The sequence below is a fragment of the Cibotium barometz genome, chromosome 29, assembly GCF_041138505.1.
Source record: "Cibotium barometz isolate CiBa-2024 chromosome 29, ASM4113850v1, whole genome shotgun sequence".
Taxonomy (NCBI): Eukaryota; Viridiplantae; Streptophyta; class Polypodiopsida; order Cyatheales; family Cibotiaceae; genus Cibotium; species Cibotium barometz.
The window spans coordinates 13,666,669-13,689,545 of NC_141074.1; the positions used below are offsets into that span (position 1 = coordinate 13,666,669).

The 22,877-nt window shown below is 46.5% G+C and overlaps 1 protein-coding gene across 3 annotated transcripts in view; it reads left to right on the forward strand.

The window, feature by feature from the left end:
• Positions 1–22,877, forward strand: part of LOC147621871 (Rab3 GTPase-activating protein catalytic protein) — a 121,109-nt gene that overhangs the window by 55,083 nt on the left and 43,149 nt on the right. For all 3 annotated transcript variants that reach the window (XM_086822890.1, XM_086822889.1, XM_086822891.1), the window contains one exon: positions 15,930–16,056. In XM_086822890.1, coding sequence (XP_086679016.1) covers positions 15,930–16,056 — 127 coding nt within the window. The remainder of the gene's footprint in view (positions 1–15,929; positions 16,057–22,877) is intronic.

Here is a 22,877-nt window from a genome sequence, read left to right on the forward strand (position 1 = left end):
GGTTGTACTTTGAAATGCATCTTGACATTTTGTATATTTATAGCATTGTGCTTGATGCATTGTATGGGTGGTTCATCACTTCAGGAATTTATCATCAGAAAGGCTATCTTTTTGGGGCTTTTGACGAGGTAAGGCTTGGTGATGGCCGAGATTAGGTAGCATTAAGGCATGATCAATATTTTGATTGGCTAATAGTGGTAACAAGGTAGTTTTTTTTCGTGTATATAAGGTATTGTACAAAGGCGTTTGAAGGGTTTTGCTAAGGTATTCAACACCTTAGTGGCCAGCACTTAATAAAATTGGCATGTTGAAGGTGACGAGAGTAAGGAGAATCTGCGAAGGAACTAGTCGCCAGGAGGTTCTTAATCTCTAAGAAGAAGTGGGCAAGGCTAATATAGCAAGTGCGACGGAGCAAATTGAGAAGGGTGATGCCACCATTTGAGGACCGTGAAGAAGCAGAATAGAAAGCATGTGAAGGTAGCTGGCACCGTTGGCATCAAAGAATAGCAAGGAGGGAAGAACTGTGGATCTACCAGATTGGGTCATCGATGCAGAAATAGTGGAAGAAGAAGATGTGGATAGTAATTAACTTTACATGGATATCTTGTATCTTTGGGTAAGCAAAGTCATGTATCTATCTCATGGATATAGCCAGCAGTGGTCTTTTGTATAAAATCAAGTTTTCTTCCTATATATCAACAGTGTTCATCTTCCTTGGGATGGCTATGGTGATGGTTGGTTAATTATCATTCTTATGGGACTTTATGTGTGAGGCTAAGAGTTGTGGCTTTATTCCATTCAAGTGTGTCATTGGCTTGCTTGTCAGTTGGGGGTACACTTACCCAATATCTAGCATTATACCATTTCTGCTTATTTGGAATAAAAATCATTGTGAATTCTTGGGAGGTTCATGTTGGTTCAGCTAATGTTGGTGAGGGTCCTCTCTAGGGCAATATACCCTCAGGAGTTGGCACGGGCTAGGGACATGGCAATCTCTCTGTCCCACTCCACTACGCACTCACACAGACTCAAGAATGGAACACCACACAAGAGCTACCTCAGTGACATACACGCAACACAAGATAGAAGTAGGCAAAAGTTGGGACATGACAAGACCATGTATTGCATTGGGGATCCTAGAGTCTCTCTATATACAATGGGCGTGGCCCCCTGGGCTATCACTAGCCAAGTGCTAAAAGTGGTCACTGACAGATGCCGTTGGAGTAGGTGAGAGGCGCCGAGCCCAAGTAGGTGAGCACCGCTTCGTCGATCAAGTGGGTAGCCAAACTTGGGAAGTGGGAGCCGCTGGAGATTCCCACCTTGTGTGGCTGGTGGTCTTCTCAACTGCAGCTCACCCAGTCTTTTCGTCATTTTGTATTTTTACGCTTGCAGTAGTGGTCTTTTGTATAAAATCAAGTTTTCTTGCTATATATCAACAGTGTTCGTCTTCCTTGGGATGGCTATGGTGATGGTTGGTTAATTATCATTCTTATGGGACTTTATGTGTGAGGCTAAGAGTTGTGGCTTTATTCCATTCAAGTGTGTCATTGGCTTGCTTGTCGGTTGGGGGTACACTTACCCAATATCTAGCATTATACCATTTCTGCTTATTTGGAATAAAAATCATTGTGAATTCTTGGGAAGTTCATGTTGGTTCAGCTAATGTTGGTGAGGGTCCTCTCTAGGGCAGTATACCCTCAGGAGTTGTCACGGGCTAGGGACATAGCAATCTCTCTGTCCCACTCCACTACGCACTCACACAGACTCAAGAATGGAACACCACACAAGAGCTACCTCAGTGACATACACGCAACACAAGATAGAAGTAGGCAAAAGTTGGGACATGACAAGACCATGTATTGCATTGGGGATCCTAGAGTCTCTCTATATACAATGGGCGTGGCCCCCTGGGCTATCACTAGCCAAGTGCTAAAAGTGGTCACTGACAGATGCCCTTGGAATAGGTGAGAGGCGCCGAGCACAAGTAGGTGAGCACCGCTTCGTCGATCAAGTGGGTAGCCAAACTTGGGAAGTGGGAGCCGCTGGGGATTCCCACCTTGTGTGGCTGGTGGTCTTCTCAACTGCAGCTCTCCCAGTCTTTTTGTCATTTTGTAGTTTTACGCTTTTGTGTCTGGTGGCCTTCACCTTCCTCACACAGCATGGCAGGCGGCACTGGTATTTCATGAGCCTTGTTCACTAAACAAGCTTGGTCAGCTCTGCAGTGCGCGGCTATGCAGAACTGTCAGGGTGCAAAGCTTGGTACGACTCATCTGTGAGTGATTGCTAGTGGGGGCAGTGTTGCCGATGGCTTGTGTTGATTGTTGCCTCTACTCAATCACTTTGGTTCAGTGGTGCTCCTTCGCACACATCAGGTGGCACCTTCACTAATTCCGTTCGGTGCACATGTGGTGATTTTTTTTCTTCAACGGCACCCACTTGTCATCTTCCCAACCATCACTGGCGCTCTTTCCCCATCACGGGCCCATTCAAATGTTGGTCGCCGCTCCAAATTGCCTTTGAGTTCGCCATCTAGTGACTCGCTCCCTCTTCGCTAACTTCACCAGCTTCCACCGGTCTATGTGTATCGCTACACCCATTGCTCTACCACCTTCAAGGTCACCATGGTGCAGAGGTCGGCCTCCACAGCTGTTGAGGTCAAGCAGGAGGGTTGCCAACCTGATTCATGCAGTTCTAGAGGTGTGGACCATCAAATAAATTCTCAATATCTCTCTTCTGGAATTGGTTTTCCTTTATTTTCTCTTTTATTTTGTTATACATCTCTTAAATTTTGTGGTTTCTCTCTCTCTAGACAAAGGATCCTGACAGATTTCTTCGGCACCAGCACCAGCACCAGCAACCCAGCCCATGATGTACCTAGACAGAGGATCCTGACAGATTTCTTCGGCACCAACATCAGCAACCCAGCCCACACACCTCTTGATACCTCCTCCATTGGGCCATCAGGGCATCGGCCACGCTCCCAGGGAGTCACCACTAATAGAGCAGTCATCTTATGTCGTGCTCGTTGGCCATGCCCACCAGGATCCCGACCACGGCATCCTCACCATTGCCAGATCAGAGCCATTATTGCTGGGCATCGGAGGCGCCTACCTCGCTTCTACGACCTCTCCATTCTAGACAGCCCCATGGCAGAGATATTTGATCTTAGGAGAGGGCAGCACTTCAATTGATTAGCATACATGGATCTACTTGATATACATTTTCTAGTATTTTCTACTCAATATCATCTAGGAGTCTTACTTACAGTTCTTATAACTATAAGACAATCAGTTTATTGTACTTTTTAGTTTCATTTAGTTGTTCTCTTTGATGAGACACCAACATCAGATACTCTCAGATTTGGTCTCATAGGCCATTATGGCCTCTTAGAGATGTTAATATATCATTTCATTTCTCTCTCTCTTAGCCCTGGAGTCCTTGAGATAGTTGACACTTGAGGGAGATACAGAGTGCTGGTATGCACAGGTAGGCACTTGGTTTGGCATGCATGGTATGCAGATGGAGGCACTCCCCCCTTCCAGTACAGCATACAGCCAGGGATAGACTCACACGAGGGTATGTAGCTCTGGCCATGTTAGAGAGACAGTGTCACCCGGCCTACTTCCAGGAGCCCCACACGAAGGGGTGGTTGTTTGACACACTAGTCACCCTTGCTTTGATGTATGCTACATCAGTATGGGCACCTGGGCTCGCCATTTCCACATGGTCTCAGATCGAGAGGCCTCAGATTCTCATGCTCTCACGGATGATTCGCAGCAAACCCTCCGTCCCACATGACATTTTCCGGACGGAGTTTGTTGCACCTCCTATGCTAGTAGAGGCCCTCTTCCAGACGATTTGCTTCATACAGAGGATCAGAGATATGCCATCAGATCGACTCTCACATAGAGCTTTTGAGGCGTCCAGGTAGCTCGCAGAGAGTGGAGATAGGAGATCATGGTATTCACAGATGATACAGTGGCTCAATCAGCATGGTCTCGACATAGATCACCTGCCACCTTTCCAGTATGATATACATGCACCACACATCCAGCTCTCTCACAGTGAGAGGAACAGAGTCCTTCGGTAGGATTTATGGGAGTGATATACTCAAGAGACTTGGATTACACCCAGTCAGTCTCTACCGCCGAAGATGCTATACCACACAGAGATCAGTTTATGCGTATCTCAGCGGATGGATTCACATAGAGACCTGGATACATGGATGTGTACATGCCTCACAGTGCCCGAGTGACGATTGGCCAGCTCAGAGTGTCATCACACCAGCTTGAGATTGAGGCAGGTAGGGCAGCACGGATCCCCAGAGCAGAGAGGATATGTAGACTATGCCAGGAGGAGGTTCAGAGTGAGGAACATTATGTATGCAAATGCAGAGCATATAGTGTCATTAGAGAGAGATACACCACCATCTTCAGTGGACATCTCTCACTCCGCTAGATCATGGAGTCCGCAGACCAGCGCAGATTTGGCCAGTTCTTGTTAGAGACACAGCGCCACAGAGAGACATTGATACGGACTCATACCACAGGGAGAGGTGGGCGACAGCTCCAGCTCATTGATTTCTTCTAGAGATCTATCCTAGTGCCTACCTTGACACAGGAGGGGGTTACACTTAAGCGCGCTGCGGACCTTCGAGCCAGACGGAGACTGAGAGCACCAGGCTACTAGACTCCTAGACTATATCAGAGGGAGATCACAGAGATACGGGCTTGACATCAGCACCATATCCAGGAGCGGCTAGCTCACTTACACTCACACATGGAGATCATGCTCCGAGGTATTTTTGCCTCGCCATCGCCTATGTATCACATATTACACCCCCATTATGGTACTGGTTGGAGCTAGACAGATTTGCATTGCATTCTTGTATACCCTACGCATATAGGTTGCTGAGCCTCTAGCAGTAGTGCTCCATCCATCACACACCCCCACTAGCTAAGTACTTTCATACTTTATTTCATGTTCATTTTGCCCTTTTTTTCTTTCTGGACATCCAGAAGACATTGACAGTTGTACATTGATTTGTCTCGTAGGTCGAGTTCGGCCTCTAGTAGACGTTAATATAGCTTTCTTTCTTTTTGTCTCCAACTCGTGGTAAATTCTCCCTCTTTCTTGTTTTAAATCTTGTGGTGTATTTTCCTCCCTCTCTCTCTCCCTTTGTATCCTGTGGTGGATAATTCTTTTCCTTTCCCTCTCTATCTTGTGGTGGATGTTTCTCTTTCCTTCTCTCTCTACTTCTACATCCTGTGGTGGATAGTTCTCTCGCTCTATCTTGTGGTGGATGTTTCTCTTCCCTTCTCTCTCTACTTCTACATCGTGTGGTGGATAGTTCTCTCTCTCTCTCTCTTTTTTTTTTTTCGTGAAATGGTGTTTTATATTATATGTAAAAATGTACATCAGCCACATGGCTCACACAGAACCTATGGCCCCAAAAAAACCCCCACAAAATATCCTCTAAAGGATCATGACCATGCAAACCTGTACACTAATAAGAAAGCCTCCTAGCCAAATAAGCATCCCAGATAAAAGCATTCTCTCTCTCTCTCTCTCTAGTCCGGCCATCACTGCGCCAGATGGACCACAGCAGCAGCAGGACATGGATACCGCCCACACCAGAGGTACACTGATTGATCGTGCGATTGAGCTTGGGTGGTCCAGACGCCCACGACCACGGAGGAGGGCATCCCAGCATAGACGGATGTTGCAGCGGCAGATTCGGATTATTCTTGCGAGGCATGCGAGACACCCAGTCAGGGTGCTGACCACACAGGATATTGAGGAGATCCGCCAGTGTCCGATGCGGCACATATTACGAGATGGAGGTACCTCCATAGTGTACCTTCCAGTTCCAGTTTCATTTTTTAGGTGCCAGTAGTATCATCTTTATTTTTTCATTTTCTGGGTTTTTTTATCCAGACATTGTATCAGATCCACCATGATGTAACTTTTGGTCTCATAGGTCATTATGGCCTTTTGAAGACGTTAATATAACATTTCATTTCATTTCATTTCTCCTTTCTTTATTACTATTTTGTACCCAAGATTATGTACCTCATGGATATTGATGTAACCTTTTGGTCGCATAGGTCATTTTGGCCTTTTGAAGACGTTAATACAACTTTCTTTCTTTCTTTCTTTCTCTCGGTGAATTCTCGAGGAATGAACATATGGTGTCCTGCCTCCTCGCCAACCTCTTGTGCCTATGGTGGTCTTACTTCTCCACCGTCTTGGACCTATGGTGGTCCTACTTCTTCAGCACTGTCTCTTGCTTGTGGTGGTCCACTTGCCGCTGCACCTCAACATCTGTCTCTTCGCTTCTGTGTTCACCGGGACGGTGAACGGATTAATTGGTGGGGGGCCTGTAGCCACCCTCACTCTCGTGGTCGACACCCCTAAGCTCGTGAACCCCCAAGATCGGGCACCCAAGCTTGTGAACCCCCAAGATCGGGCACCCCCAAGACAGCACCCCAAGTTTGTGAACCACAAGGGCACCCACAAGGCCAACCACCAGCCACACACGGTGAGAATCTCCGGCGGCTTCCACTCCCCAAGTTTGGCTACCCACTTGATCGACAAAGCGGTGCTCACCTACTTCTGCTCAGCGCCTCTCACCTACTCCAACGGCATCTGTCAGTGACCACTATTAGCACTTGGCTCGTGATAGCCCAGGGGGCCACGCCCATTGCATATACAGAGACTCTAGGATCCCCAATGCAATACATGGTCTTGTGATGTGCCAACTTTTGCCTACTTCTATCTTGTGTTGCGTGTATGTCACTGAGGTAGCTCTTGTGTGGTGTTCCATTCTTGAGTCTGTGTGAGTGCATAATGGAGTGGGACAGAGAGGTTGCCATCTCCCTAGCCCGTGCCAACTCCTAAGGGTATACTACCCTAGTGATTTAGTTTGCCTGCACGACGGGCATCCCAGTCCGCTACAGACAGAGAGGAGTTGTAGAGGCAAAGATTGATTGCTGCACATCACCTCACAACGTCGTATCCCTTCCTTGCCTCCAGGGAGCCCCCATCATGCACAGAGTGGAGTACTAAGGTCTCCTAGGCTAATGTTTCATTTGCAGGCAGATGGACACCTTGCCAGAGCCTGCCCTCGGCGACAGTCTAGGAGACCACCTCTGGTGGTTACCCCCCCTCAGCCACAGCTCAAATCATCATCAAGGGGCAAGGAGAGATGCAGGCCCTTAGGCAATTGAGCACTAGGACCTGATTGCGGATGACTCTGCTGCTGGAGAGTGGCAAACTGTTGGCCGGCGCTAGGGCCATCAGCCGACTTCTAGAGCTGAGCTGGGTCATCGTGCGCGCCAGGTTTGCAGAGTATAGAAGGATGCAGTTCTGTCAGAGAACTGTTTTGAGCATTTATCGTAGCACCCACCCGTCGATGATGGACCACTCCCAGTCACTGCGAGGGTCCCACCTCTAGCCCCTCCAGTCTGGCGGCCGTTACGTCGCCAAGACTCCTCCTTAGGTTCTCAGATTCCAGAGAGGCGAGCTGGCCCCTCTCAGCACCCTTCCTATCCAGTGGAGCACTTCCAGCCGTCTCCATCTCCCTCTTTCTTGCCTCCCCACCCTCCGCCCCCCTCTGCCCCCTCCGCCTCCCCCTCTTCATCCTCCATCCTTGCCTCCGGATCTCCCCCAGCAGGTCCCCCCCCCCCCCCCCCCCCCCCCCCCCCCCCGGCCCGCCCTCTTCTTATGAGCCCGCACTCCCCCTCCCTCCGCCTCACTTGAGCATTCCTGCCACCCTCCGGTAGTGCCCGATTCGGACGGCGAGCTCCGTCCGCCGCTTGATTCGCCGATTTTCAGATCCGGTAGAGATGGCTATCGTTGCCTCCCCAGTGATGGCTCTCCCGCATCACCCTCCTAGGGACTACCTACTCCTAGCCAAAGCCATGAGCTAGCGATCACAACCTTTCCTCCCCGATTTGATTCATGGCACACATGTTGAGATAATGATGTCAGCAGGCCTAGGATGAGCAAATGTGCACTAGAGCATAAGTAAGGGGGTCCAATGGCATTTGTTGGAAATAGCAAAGTCCAATAGGAGCAAGCAAATGTCCAAGTGGCACCAATGATTGTAAAGGAGATTGATGTATGAGGCCTATATTAAGAGGCTTGTGTTAATGGAAGAGATCATGCTATTTTTCTAGTCCACACCTTGCTGACTCGTGTGTGTGGTTCTTTTCTTATCTTACAACCTAGCTAATCAATCAAATGAATGGTACACACTCCTTCCCACCATAGCTGTAGAGCTTGCAATCTTTCTACATGGTATCGGAGGCCAGTTCCATCACATTCCTCTCAGCTGCAGTCTTCACACCAGTTCCATCGCATTTCTCTGAGCTGCTGCTGCAGTACTCGCATCATGTCTCAATCAAGTGGTGATCCTTTCTGAGCCTTGGTTAATCACTTCTGCGATTTCTTGCTGCTGAAGTGGGAGAAGGCGACCTTAATCACTTCTGCAATTTCTTGTTGCTGCTGTGTAGCTAAGGCGAACCTACCTACTGCCGTGTGTCCCTTCCCCGATTTCTCGCTGCTGCTGGCGTAGCTCAGGCGAAGCTACCTACTACCGCTTGTCGATTTCTTGCCTGTTGCTGCCAATGTTGAAGATAACATTTTGACTCTACCTACAGCAGCTGCCGTGCATTGTTATAGGCTTAATCAAGGAGCCTCCCAAGGTACTGGTGCGCAATATCAATCAGCTGTTGTCGTATTCAAAGGTGCCACGTGCAACGATTAGTTGCTGTCCTCAAAAAGTGCTAAACATTTCTTTCTTCTCTTATTTAGTAAGCTGCCTTACATTGCCTTGTTAATCCCTCCTTTAATTTCAAGAGTTAATACGTAAGCCCAGCGGGGCGTGCAGTGACGGACTCAACCACGTGTCCAAGAGATAAAGATATATAGAGAGAGAGGGGGGAGAGAGAAGGGAATAGGGATCTTGCACGATACACCACATTGAGCGGGGAACAGGCCCCGCCGCCTTTCAGGAATTTATTCAGGAACAATCCACGGGCACACTGGCAAGGATCAATACAATCAATGAATACAAAACAAACAGATATGCTGATGTAGGATATCCAAGTCAAGTCGATGTCGATGTCGGGGCACAAGATCTCTGATGCCGAGCACACCACGGGGATGACCCACAACTGGGCTAGTACCAGATCGAATATTTCAATGAATCCAAATCCAAATCCAAGTCCAAGTCTAAGTCCAAGTCCAAATCCAAGCTCCATGTCTAAGCTCTGTGTTCCATGTTCATGTCCAAGCTTCATGCCCAAGCTCTATGTCGAAGTTCTTCATGTCTATGCTCAAGTTCAAGCTTCCATGTCCAAGCCTCATGTTCCATGTCCAAGCTCTATGTCCAAGTTCCATGTCCAAGCTCTAAATCCTCTGGCTCAACCCATGAATAATCTCCACAACTCCTATAGCCTTGTCGATGATGAAAACCCTAGAAAAGCTCTTTCTGGTAAGAAAACTAATATATAACCGTTTTAATGGTTTTTAGGCAATAAAAACCTCCAAAAAGCAGTTTTTAGGGTTTTTTGAGCAATTTTAGGGTTTTTGGATTTTTCTGTCCGTACAGTTCGTACAACTGTACGGATCCGTATAGTCGCATGGAAAGATGGTGATGTGGCACTGCAGTTGCTGGAGGCACTTTGAAATTAGCCGGGTAGCGATGAAAAACTCCATGATTTGGTTCATAGATGATGATGAAGAAGATAATCTCCACGCTTAAACGAAGATGGCAACGTGATGAAGAGGTTCTTCTTCAACTTGATGCTCAAGAGAGGCTCATGCTTCTTTTATACTTGCGGAAGCCTTGCGTTTTACCAAAAAGTGATGCTTTTGCTTTGCTTTTTCCTTTTTACCAAAAAGTGATGCTTTTGCTTTGCTTTTTCCTTTTTATTTAATATTATTAATAATAGCCAAAGTTCTTGATTTGTGCTTTTACAACTTTAGGGCCTTGTCTTTTGGTCCTAGAGCTGCTTTTTGAGAAAGCAGCTTTTAGCTTTTTGGTCCGGCTTAGTCTCCTCTTTTCAATGGTGCCCTTGGCTCGCGGTCAACCTTGTTTGACTTTTTGCTTTTTCTTGCTTTTTAACGAAGAATGGTGCTTTTTCATAATCAAACCATATGGACCCTGTCCCCATGTCTTCTTTCACGTGTCTGGTGTCCAGGCATGGGTTTCATCATGTGAAATAGAGCTAGGAGGGCCAAATAGTTACATAATAGCATATTTAAAAAAGAACTATGGCACCTACTATTGAGGTTGATAAGTTTAACGCCTTCGGATTCCACACTTGGCAATCCAAGGTTATGTACTTATGAGAAAAAATCTATGGGGATTAGTCAAAGGGAGACAAACCGAGGAAAATCTGGGAGAACTCTGGGTTGAGAGAAATGAGAAAGCCTTAGGCACCATAGCTTCGGCATTAGGGGATGAAGTAATACATAGCATTACGGGTATTACTAATGCTAAGGAGGCATGGGAGGAACTAGAGATGATTTTTGGCACTAAATCTAAGCACTCTAAGGTTAAGCTGCTTATACAATTATATGACCTCAAGCTTAAACCGAATGATGATACAATGAGTCACATAAATAAGTACAAGAGTATTAAACAAAAACTTACTTCCATAGATAAAAAGCTTGAAGAAGATGAATCCAAAGCCATTCTCTTAGCTAGTTGCGACATTGAAGGGTATAGTGATCTTGTGGAATATCTATCAAACATGGATAACCTCTCAGTGCATGACACAGTGCTAAAGGCCTAAGTGGGCACTAAGGGGGGATTTTCACCTCTCAAGTATGGTAATGACCATGGACACATCAAGGGGTTGTTGAGATAATGATGTCAGCATGCCTAGGATGAGCAAATGTACACTAGAGCATAAGTAAAAGAATGGTTGTAAAGGGGGTCCAATGGCATTTGTTGGAAATAGAAAAGTCCAATAGGAGCAAGCTAATGTCCAAGTGGCACCAATGATTGTAAAGGAGATTGATGTATGAGGCCTATATGAAGAGGCTTGTGTTAATAGAAGAGATCATCCTTTTTTTCTAGTCCACACCTTGCTGACTTGTGTGTGGTTCTTTTCTTATCTTACAACCTAGCTAATCAATCAAATGAATGGTACACATTCCTTCCCACCATAGCTGTAGAGCTTGCACTCTTTTTACAACAAAGTTGTAAATCACAAGTTTGGTTTGTCAGTTAGTTACAACACATAGATGGGTTTTGTCTAGGATCAGAGCATTCAAGACAACATCTTCACTTTTGGGAGGTGACCGCTTCGGCCAGGTTGAGGCAACAAGATCTTATTGTTCTTCTTCTGGATTTTGAGAAATCCTATGAGAGGGTAGATTGGGGCTTTCTGGAGGGGACGATGTGCCGGATGGGATTTCGCGAGGGGTGGGTCTTAGGTGATTATGGGCTCTATTCAGCTTCACATAGTCAGGTTCTCATTCAGGGAGACTGAGGCGACATATTTCTGCTGTCTCGCTCGGTCTGGCATGGCTGTCCACCTCTAGCACCTTACCTATTTTTGTTTGTTGCCGAGGCCATGAGCAGTTTTCTCTCTGCTCAAGAGACAGGGCTCTAGGGGCTGCATCTCCCCATCCACGTGTAGGAGGAGTTGCTTGACTCAGAGTTTGTCGATGACACAGCAACATACCTATCTGGAGATGAGGGGAATCTGTAGAGATTCATCGAGGCAAAAGAGATCTTCTGCCGTTGCGCATCCGGAGTGCAAATCAACTAACACAAGTTGTGTGGATTCTAGGTTGGCTCATCGCTTTTCAGTGGACCTCAAGTGGTACTCCAGTTCGTTATCTTGGATGCCAGATTGGTATCGACATCTCCCCGAAGCAAGAGCTAGCCCCTCTTCTTCTGAGCATTCAGAAGAAGCTGCTGTGCTGGAGTTCAACTAGGCTTTCCTTAGTTGGCCGGGTCGTGGTGGCAAATCAGTTTTTCTTGCCACCATGTGGTATATCACTTCTTGTTGGACCTTCTCTCAGGCTTGCATTGGTCAGGTTCAACGGTTGATCCACAACTTTCTTTGAGCTAGTAGCGACTACGGGAGGCTTGCTTGGACCAAGGTGGCTTGGAGAGTGATCATTCACCCGTGACATAGGGGGGCCGTGGGCGTTATCGATCCCTCTATCCAGAGCCATGTCCTTTTGGGCGAGTTGATAGTTCGTGACAGACTTTCGGGTGGCAAGCCTTGGAAGGACTTCCTCCTAGTTAGGATCACCACCCACACCCTTGTTTTGGGAGGTTCTGGACCTAGAATGCGAGACGGATTTTCACAAAGATGTGGGCTTGAGGCTTTAGCCCTGCATTTGAGCACAATATTTGCAGCCAACCTCTTGCGCGCTTGGGATCCCCTCAGGCCGGCCCTTCAATAGTCCACTTCAGTTACATCCGAGGGGTGCCTTTGATAGCCTTTGATGTGGAACCCCCTAGTCCGTTTGCCTAGTGGTCACATGTTGGGGGCTCGCCTGCACATATTGTGGTGGGGAGCTTTGAGCATGGGTCCCGCTCGGTCACTCGGAGATTGGTCACATGTTGGGGGCTCGCCTGCACATATCGTGGGGAGCTTTGAGCATGGGTCCTACTCGGTCCTCGGAGATTGGCTTGTTTTTAGACAGCTGCCCCTAGAGGCCTAGGAGAGGAGCCTTAGTGGGATATGGGGTGGGAACTTAGCCTCGACATCGACTCGTCCATCCCCCCCGGAGTGGCTACCCTGACCTACGACCCTCCCTCCCTGTAGTGGTTGAGAGTGTTCGCCAAGCATGACATACCCTTAGCTGTCCATGGCGTTGATGAGAGCTCTGCCTCACCTTCTCTATCGGACCTTAGGGTAGACTTGAGAGACCAGAGCTCCCTTTGGAGGATTTCAGTGGATGCACCTTGTAGAGGGTGAGAGTGATTGGTTTCCATGTGCGTGAGTGGCACATAGACCCTCCACCGGCCAAGGTGGGCACAGAGAGATTATGGCGTTTGGGAGGGCCGCCCTCTCAAACATCTCCACCAGTGGGACACGGGGGAGTGGACATGGCATCATCCCTATGATAGTGATGAGGAGGCTCCCGGCAGCCCTTTTTTTTGCGTACACCGCCACAACTAGGCTTCAGATGCCAGAGATCGAGGGCACCCTAGCAGTAGCAGAGTAACAGCAACAGGGCACTACAGTTGTGCAGGGCCTCCCTCCTCAGTCTCTCTTAGATTTTTGGAAGAGGCTGTGGGACAGTTTTCGGCTGCAAAAGATCACTCTCTTGTTGCAGCAGCTGGCACATCGGAGCGTGGCGGTTGGCACTTGGCTGGCCATAGGAGGTAGGCGAGTAGTCTGTTTCGGGTGTGCCCATCTCCAGCATCATTGCCTTTGGGATTGCTTGAAGGCTTCGTTGGTTTTGCAGCGGATTCTCCACATTTTCACTCTGGATTCTTCTGGACCGGGCCCCCTTCCGCACAGTTACTTTGGGGCACAGTTGCTTGGGCCATTGAGGATGAGACCGCCATGGCCTATGAGGAGGAGAGTGGGGGACTTGCTCTACATGTCTCATCTTTGTATTTCTGTAGTGCGAGTTCCAGCTCCATCCATTGATCATTTGACTCCCGGTTCCACCAAAGATGGGAGATCTGCAGCAGTATTGTTGCGTGGCACATTTGGAAAGCTTGCTGTAGCGAGGCCATCGAAAGGGCACCCTCATCCCACTAGCGAAGTCCATCCGGAGCATCTGGTTTGATATCATTCATATCGTCCGTGGACAGTGGGGGAAACTTCAGGGTGGCTCCGATCGTATGCGGAAGCGCGCGAAGGCTTTATGAGGATTTGGCATCACGGTCCCCTTCGCACTGAAAGTGGTGGTGAGCCCACTTGGCACCATAGAGCACCTTGTGGTTGTTCCCTTCTCCCCTCCATTGTATGAGATAGTATTCTCCTCCTAGAGGTGCTAGCCCAAGGAGAAGAGCATCCTTCCCCCCTATGGATCTGAGTTTGTACTTAGCCATTATGGCTGTTTTGCTTGGTAACTAATAGAAGGATCTTTTTCCCGGAAAACTGTGTTTCTTCTTCCTTCCTACGCATACTAATGTGAGATAGAGAGAGAGGAGACATCCACCATTTCTGCTAACAAAATGGCACCAGAGCTCTGATGGCTCTCCTCCTTGATCTTGGGTAGCCACCTAAACTATTTCCAAAAGTTTCCTTGAGGCAAAGCTGTTTTAAGTAATCTCCAGAGTAGCCCTTGTCACAAAGTTAAGAATTGCTTTGAAGCTGGCCATCTAGGAAACAGTTTGAAGTGTGACGGCAGCAGAAGTGCTCTAGCCCATGAATCTATGAAGTGGATACAGCCTCATCAAGGAAACCACACCATCTTAGCAGCAAAAGCACGGCCAAAAGATGGCCCAACCATCGTAAAGTCTCAAAGTGGTGTAGCCAACCAAGCAAAAGGCGAAAAGCAACAAGTGAGCAAAGGGTTAATCGCTTGACGCAAAGCAGCCGCCGACATCAACTTGCAGAGATCTCAAGCGTAGACCTGCAAAAAAACGAGAAAATGAAAAGTTTTAATTAAAAAAGTTCTTAATTTTGTAAAGTCAAATAAACCTTAACCGTCAAATATGGGCATGTTCATGTGCATGCAAAGAAGCATGATTAAATCCAAAGAAATCAACATTAAGATGTGTGTTCAAGAAAAGTCGAATGCAAGTATGGATCTTAATGAAGTTCATCGATCATATACAAATCCAAGTTTTGAAAACAATTTGAATTTGCAAGCCAAAGTCTAGAGTAAAGAGGGTGAATTTTCACCTTAATGAAGTCCAAGTAAAGATCAATCAGGAGGACCTCAAAGAGGAGTTGTAGTCCAAGGCAATGATCAACGAGGCGAGGAGAAAGCTTCTCAAACATCATCCTTGTCCAACGAGGTGGTGACATGAAGACTCCTCAAAGAGGAGATGAAAGACTCTTCCAAAGGAAGAGATGAAGCTCTCAAAGGATTGAACTTGTCCAAGTATCCACTAGGGCTAGTTCAGTGCAAGGCTTGGTGTATCACCTTCAAAAGTGTGTAAGTGTTGACACAAACTAGAAAGGTCCATTTCCACAGGGGCAAGTTTTGTGCAAAGTAGGTGTAGACCACTTCATGATGGGAGTTTAGACACACATTAGGAAAGTTTGCATTAAGAGAGAGTGTTGAAAGTAATGTGATAAATGCGTGTAATGGCAAACTTTGCCTATCATTGCTGATTAAGTGTAATAAGGTCACATGATGGGTGAGTGATTTGAAGAGGTGCACATGTATGTGCATGAATAGTGATGTGAAAGGGTGTCGATGAGTGATGTCAAGGGATGTTCACATGAAGGGCTATAGCCACAATCTTAATGGCAATGTTCTCATGTAATTCTCTAATGCAAGATACACCCATGTTTCTTTTCCCTTCCTACACATACTAATGTGAGAGAGAAAGAGAGGAGAGAGCCACCATTTCTGCCAACAAGAATGTGGGTCATAAAGGTTTTTGAAGCCATGATGTGGACATTGTGAAGGACAACGAAGCACTTTAGTAGCACAACAAATTATGTGTGGGCAGTGGGTGCTTCAAAGCATGGAAACCCGTCTAAGGGTAGTAGGGCAGTGGGTGTGTGAAAGCATGGGCACCCATCTAAGGATAATAAACTTAACATTTTTCACAACATAAGAAATGTTTCTTTTTAAGGGAAGAAATGCTTTTAGTAAGAATAATAAGCATAACAAAGGTAAAAAATACATGATTTTATGTATTGTTCAAATTTTTTTAGCACATCTGGCTACTTGGTGTGCTCTTCTGCAGGCATCCTTAATGAACTAGGCTAACATACTTTAATCATATGATATTCTTAGCTTTGAACTTGATGTTACAGGGTTTGAGTTGATTACCTCATGGGCAAGCAAAATAGTGCAAAGCTCACTGGACATGGCTGAGTTTGAAAATGTCTCGACATTTGAAGCTGACAAGTGGTCACTTGCACCAATCATACCACAAGGCTTGTATGCTTCTTCTTTACTATTATTCTTTGTTTGAATAAGAGATTGAATAATGAAACTATTGCTGCAACTCATCAGGTATCTTATTATTTTCTTCTGGCATGCTCTTCACGGAGCAGTAAGTTTGTCTGAAACATACTTGCTGTAGTGTATATTTTTTGTCATTATGTACTTTTGAATTGCTAAGATTTGTAAGTACTAGTAACATAAGCATTTTGCCATGATGAGCTTAAGCGAGACGAAGCTTTCAGCCTGCCCAAGGTTGACAGAATGTTTGTATGCAATTCCACCACCTACGGAAGATGCTGCCTGAGGACGAGGAGCTCACTATACTCGTGTTTCCCATGGCTGGAGCATTGAAAAGCCATACCTCGTCAAAGTAAGCTAGATACACTACAGAATTGCATAATACAATAGCCCTGCATCAGAAGATATTTAGGCTCAGCATAATCTCAGCAGAGTCGAACTCCACCAGGAAGTGGCCCCATCATGTCAATGAAATTTCCCTTGCTCGCTGATAAGGCGAGCCAACAGGTGGGTCGGAGCTGAAGTTCACCTGCCTATATTGCGTTTGTGTGTTGACTTAATTGGGGAGGTTGGGGTGACTGCCTTGGAGTCCTGCGGGCTTTTGCAGGTGGACAAATAAAGCTCAATAACCCACTGCAGAAACAAGCAGTGCCGGTGAACAAATAAAGCTCAATAACCCACTGCAGAAGCAAGCAGTGCCAAGTGAGATGGAAGAGAGGAGTGAGAAACCTTTTTTTGGGGGGGATGGGGGTGGGAGGGTGAAGGTTAACCAAAGCAAAGTACACACCTGCGCACAGTGTTCCGTACCTGACCAGTACCTGCCTACAGTCAACTGCTTCTGTACCCGTACTGTACCTGCCTGCAGTGTACCTGTTCGCACTGTTCAGTACAGTGCTCAGTCAGAGTACATCCGCCGTACTTCCACTGTACCTGCAGTCTGCTCCGTACAGTAAACCGTACCTGCACAGTACAACAGTCAAGTCATTCGTACCTGCACACTGCAGTCAACTTGTACCTGTTGAAATCTCAATTGTGGTAAGCATTACAAATTTTGTTTTTTGGGCATTTCTATTTTCTCTGTAAAAATCTATAGGCAGATACAGGCAGACTTTCTTGCAAAGAAGTCTACAGGCTTTTTGCAAGGTTTTGGGTGCAATAATTTTGGGCATTTTTGGGGCATTTTGGCATTGTGTAAGCCATTTTTGCTGCTCTACTCAGTCATTGGTGCATTGAGTTGCACATTCAGAGGATTGAGAGTGCAGGCATATTTGGGTGAACTATATTCGGTGGAGTATAGTTGCTTTTAGGGTTCTTGCTATTGGGTTTTTTGATACACAGGTACAACATTGTGCATAGGCATAATGGCAAATCAATAGTAGAGTGATGTATTCACGTATTTGTCTAAGGAAGACAAATTGGACGGCACGAACTACTCCTTGTGGAGTTTTATGCTGAAAAATGTGCTTGTGGCAAAAGGTCTTTGGGATTTTGTTAGTGGTGATGAACCAGGTCCAGGTCCATTGGCTCTAGATTCTCCTCCCCAAGGGGGTGCTCGTGGACGAGGACAACAGGTACAGGCTCCAGGGCAGCCATTGCCTGTTCAAAGAACAAATGCTCAGAAGACATGGGATGCCAGGGATGCACAAGCTTTGTCACTCATTGCATTGTCAGTACAGAGGTCTATTATACCTCATATTCGTTCAGCTGGCTCTTCACAGAATGCATGGGTGACTTTGGAGCAGATGTATGCTGCTCATAATGAGGCTCGGATCTCATTTTTGAAAAGAGAGCTAGAAAATCAGAAAATGCCTGAAGGAGATGATATGTCTAGCCACTTAAACAAGCTGCAGGATTTGAGAGAGCAACTCATCAATGTGGATGAGATTATTCCTGAGACACAGCTTGTGTCCACCATCTTGCACTCTTTGCCAAGATCTTACTTGGCTTTTCATACCTCTTTGAACCTCAGCATGAGGAATGCTGCTGAACCCCTTAAGTATCAGGAACTTGTTGCTCTCTTGCTACAAGAAGAGCAAATGAGGAAGAATATGAATATGAACACAAATGCTGAACAAGCATTTACTACAGGTCAAAAGGGGAAAGGAAAATGTCAGCCAAAGAGTTCAAATCAGAATTCAGGTGATGGTGGTTCATCTCAGGATACCAAGAAAGGTGATGGACAGCCCAAGAAGAAGGGCAAATGTCATTACTGTAAGAAGCCAGGTCACTACATCACAGAATGTAGAAAGAGGATTGCCAAAGAGAAGGCAAAGGAAGCTTGGATGTCTGTAAATGATGCCTCTAAAGCTCCTCTAGAGACTGCTTCTTTTGTTGAGGACAGGGATTACTGTTTCTATACATGTAGCTATGATGCCTCTTGGTCTTCACAGGCACTCAGTATGACAGAGCATGCATGTACTTGGTATTTTGATAGTGGTGCCTCAAAGCATATCACATCTCGCAGGGATTTGTTTTGTCATGTTGGCCCTGCCCAGGGCAAAACTGTTCAGTGTGCCAACAATGCTTCATATCCAATTCGTGGCATTGGGGAGATTCAGCTCACACCATTGATGGCTCCATTCTCCGCCTTACAGATGCCTTATATGTACCAGGGATAAAGAAGAATTTGTTGTCATTTCTTCTTTAGCACATTGTGGTATGCAAGTCCACTTTGATGATGATAAATGCATGGTCAGAGACAAAGCTAATGCTTTGACCTTGATACTTACTGGTACATTATGTCATGGACTTTATCAGTTGGATGCATTTCAGCCAGTGGATCAGTCTGCTTATAATGCATTCACTCTTACTCCAGCTATGGTTGATGCGGAGTTATGGCATGCTCGCATGGGGCATGTAAATTTTGGTAGTCTTATGCTTATGCAGCGACATAACATGTTTACAGATCTACCTCTCATGGAGAAGCCTCTAGATCACATTTGTGAAGGATGTATTTTGGGAAAAAATGCATAGGTTTTCCTTCCCACGTGATCAGGCTCTACGAGCAACTGCAAAGTTGCAGCTTATACACAGTGATCTTTGTGGTCCCATGCAGACGAAGTCATTAGGTGGTTGCTTCTATTTTGCAACATTTATTGATAACTTCTCTCGTATATGCTGGGTCTATCCTTTGACACAGAAATCACAGGTATATGATGCATTTTTGGCCTTTGTAGCATTTGCTGAGACAGAGTCAGGATGCAAGGTTAAGACTCTCCGTTCTGACCGAGGGGGGGAATATATGTCACACATGTTGAATTCCTTTCTTGAGAGTAGAGGTATAAAACATCAGTATACTACTCCTTATACTCCACAGCAGAATGGGGTTGCAGAAAGGAAGAATCGGTCACTCATGGAGATGGCCAGATGTATTCTAAAGGCACATATCTTTTGGGTGGAAGCTGTCATGTGTGCTTGTCATATTTTGAATCGATGTCCCACAAAGGCATTGGTTTCCATTACTCCTTTTGAGGCTTGGCATGGCCGCAAGCCTTCTGTATCACATTTTCGTATCTTTGGGTGTCTTGCATATGCACACATACCCAAAGAGTTGAGGAGGAAGTTGGATGATAAAGCCACAAAATGCATTTTTGTTGGGTATAGCCGTGAGAGCAAGGGCTACCGGTTATATGACCCACTATCCAGGAAGATATTCACTAGTCGGGATGTGATTTTTGATGAAAAATCAGAAATATCCATGGCTGGTTATGATGCAAATCAGGCTGAAAATGATGTGTTTGAAGGTCTACTACCTATGGAGTTTCATTCCACAGTTGGTGATCCAACTCATGAGGGTACAGGACAGCCAGCAAATGATGAAGGTGGTGCAGAAATTCAGCAGCAAATTGATCCAGAAGCTGAACCAAATATGGGGCAGCAGGCACCACAGGTCAGACACATACCTAGATGGTATTTGAGGACATTACAGGACAGCCCTTTAGAGGGTCCTCTTGCTGGTCGTACTTGTAGGGAGACACGGACCAATGAGCATGCACACATCATGGATTTGAATCTGGTTATGGCAGCCAGTTTACAGGATGATGATGAGCCTGATTCATTTGTGGATGCACGAGATAATGTGCATTGGAACAAAGCCATGCAGGATGAGCTTGATTCTATTAAAAGGAATCAAACATGGGTTTTGGTTGATCTGCCCAAAGGCAAGAAAGCAATTGGTACTAAATGGGTCTATAAGTTGAAAAGACATGCAGATGGATCCATTGACAGGTACAAAGCCCGTCTAGTTGCAAAGGGCTATGCACAGAAGAAGGGCATTGATTATGAGGAGACATTTGCTCCTACATCCCGTATGTCGACACTTAGGTGTGTCATTGCATTGGCTGCACATCGTGGTTGGGTTGTTCACCAGTTGGACATAAAGAATGCTTTCCTACATGGGGACCTCGAGGAGGAAGTTTATGTATATCAGCCCATGGGTTTTGCAGAACATGGTCATGAAAGGAAAGTATGTAGGCTGAAAAAGGCCTTGTATGGTTTGAAACAAGCTCCACGAGCTTGGTATGCAAAGATAGATGCTTTCCTACTCACTCAGGGATTTGTGAACAGTCCATGAGAAGCCACTCTGTATGTAAAGAAAGAAGAGACAGATCTGCTGGTCATCAGTCTTTATGTAGATGATCTCTTGCTCATGGGATCAAATGATGACAAAATTGCAGCTTTTAAAGAGATACTGCAACAGACATTTGACATGTCTGACTTGGGGCTTGTACACTATTATTTGGGCATACAGTTTGTGCAGGATAACAAAGGCATTGGGTTGTTGCAATCTCGGTATGTTGCTAAACTTCTGGAGAAGTTTAAATTTCAGGATTGCAAGCCTATTAGTACTCCTATGGAGCCTGGGATGAAACTGTCACTACAAGATGACAGTATTTCCTTTGATGCCACTACATATGCTCAGGCTGTTGGGTGCCTTATTTACTTGTGTACTACACGGCCAGATATTCAGTATGCAGTCTCTCAGTTGAGCAGATTCATGCACAGCCCGCGGTTGTCACATTGGCAAGCTGTGAAGCGTGTATTCCGTTATTTGCAGGGTACCTTGTCTCTTGGATTGCTTTATCCTGAAGGGGGTGACATGCAGTTATACGCTTACAGTGATTCAGATTGGGCTGGTGATTATGATACCAGACATTCCACTAGTGGAAATTGTTTCTTTTTTGGCTCTTCATGCATTTCTTGGCTAAGCAAGAAACAGACCACAGTGGCCACTTCGTCTTGTGAGGCAGAGTACAGAGCAGCCTACACTACTACTGTTGAGTGTGTTTGGCTGCGTCGTCTCATGACTGATATGGATATTTCCGTGGAGGAGCCTACACCTATCTATACTGATAGTCAGAGTGCCATTGCTATGGCCAGGAATCCTGTGTTTCATGCTCGCACGAAACACATTGAGATTCACTATCATTTTGTTCGGGAGAGACTCCAGGCAGGAGATATCAGTCTGATCTACTGTCCTACAAATCAGAATGTGGCAGACATCTTCACCAAGGCATTACCACGTCCGAAATTCGAAGCATTCCGCACTGCTTTGAATTTGTTTCCTTTTGGTGGATGATGTATAGTGATCACATATCACTCCAGGGGGGTTTGTTGGGTTTTATGCTGTGTATGCACCCAGAGGAGTGCTAGTGATCATCAATAGATTACCGGGACACTTTTTACTTCAGTTAGTGGAGGTTTTTTCCCCCAGATTAGCTTAGTTGCTCAGTTACACTTATAAACAGTTTATAAGTGTTTTGGTCCACCCGGCACATTTTATGGCCGGACATGTGAACACACATCTTTTTAGGTCACTTTATTATGTGGCTATTGTACTTCACTTTATCATCTGAATACACAAGAAGTCGTGTTCTCTCTCTGTTGCTCTCCACGGCTGTGTTTGTAGCATTCTAAACCCTAACCCTAACAGTCATTAGGCCTTCAAATGGTGCTCCTGCATCAACAGAATATCAATACTGCCCCCGACCAGGCATCTCTGAAGCTCCTGCCTCAAGCAACCACGATATCGTATATAATGTGCACTGCCAAGGCCCTGTACATTCCATGAGATGATCCTCATGGATGACCTGCTGAGGTGGATGTTGTCTCAGCCGTACGGCGGGCCTTCGCAAGCGGCTTGGATGGAGAATAGTCCCCATCCGAGCGGCTGCGAATCTGCCCACCCGGCGTACTGCAAGAATCCCGGATCAGGCGCCAATGGCTGTGTCCCATGGTGACTGCCACTCGCTCAGACAGAGCACCCTCGTGTATACATACATATCCAGGGTCGCGTGCTAAGTCTGCCACAATGCGAACGACCAAATGACGAATCCCTGAGGCGTCCACACTCCCGGGATCAATGAAAAAATGAGCCAACTCCCATAGTCGGTCTATCACATCTGTCACCTCCAGATCGCTCACATGATGAGAAAACTCAACTGCCTGAGTCTTCAAGGTGCTAAGAGCGAGCTCCAGGGTCCACTCCCGGTCGCAAGGGCCACAGAGAGGGAATGAGAAGGCCACTGCTGAATCAAGTGCCTCCTCCCCGCGAGCCGGAGGTATCACTACATGAACTCGGATGGGTGCTGGCTCATGGGGGCCCTCTGCTCCAAAAAGCCGTGTGAAGGAGTAATCAAAAGCCTCCGAACGCTGTCTAGTGTCGAGACGGCTCAGCCGACTGCGGATAGAGGATATCCGTGAAGCCCGAATCGGCATGGTAAGTCTCCTCTGCGGTGCTCGAGCAAGGTTGGTGCTCAGAGCCCTCCGGACTGCAGGTGAACGCGAGGGGACTGCCG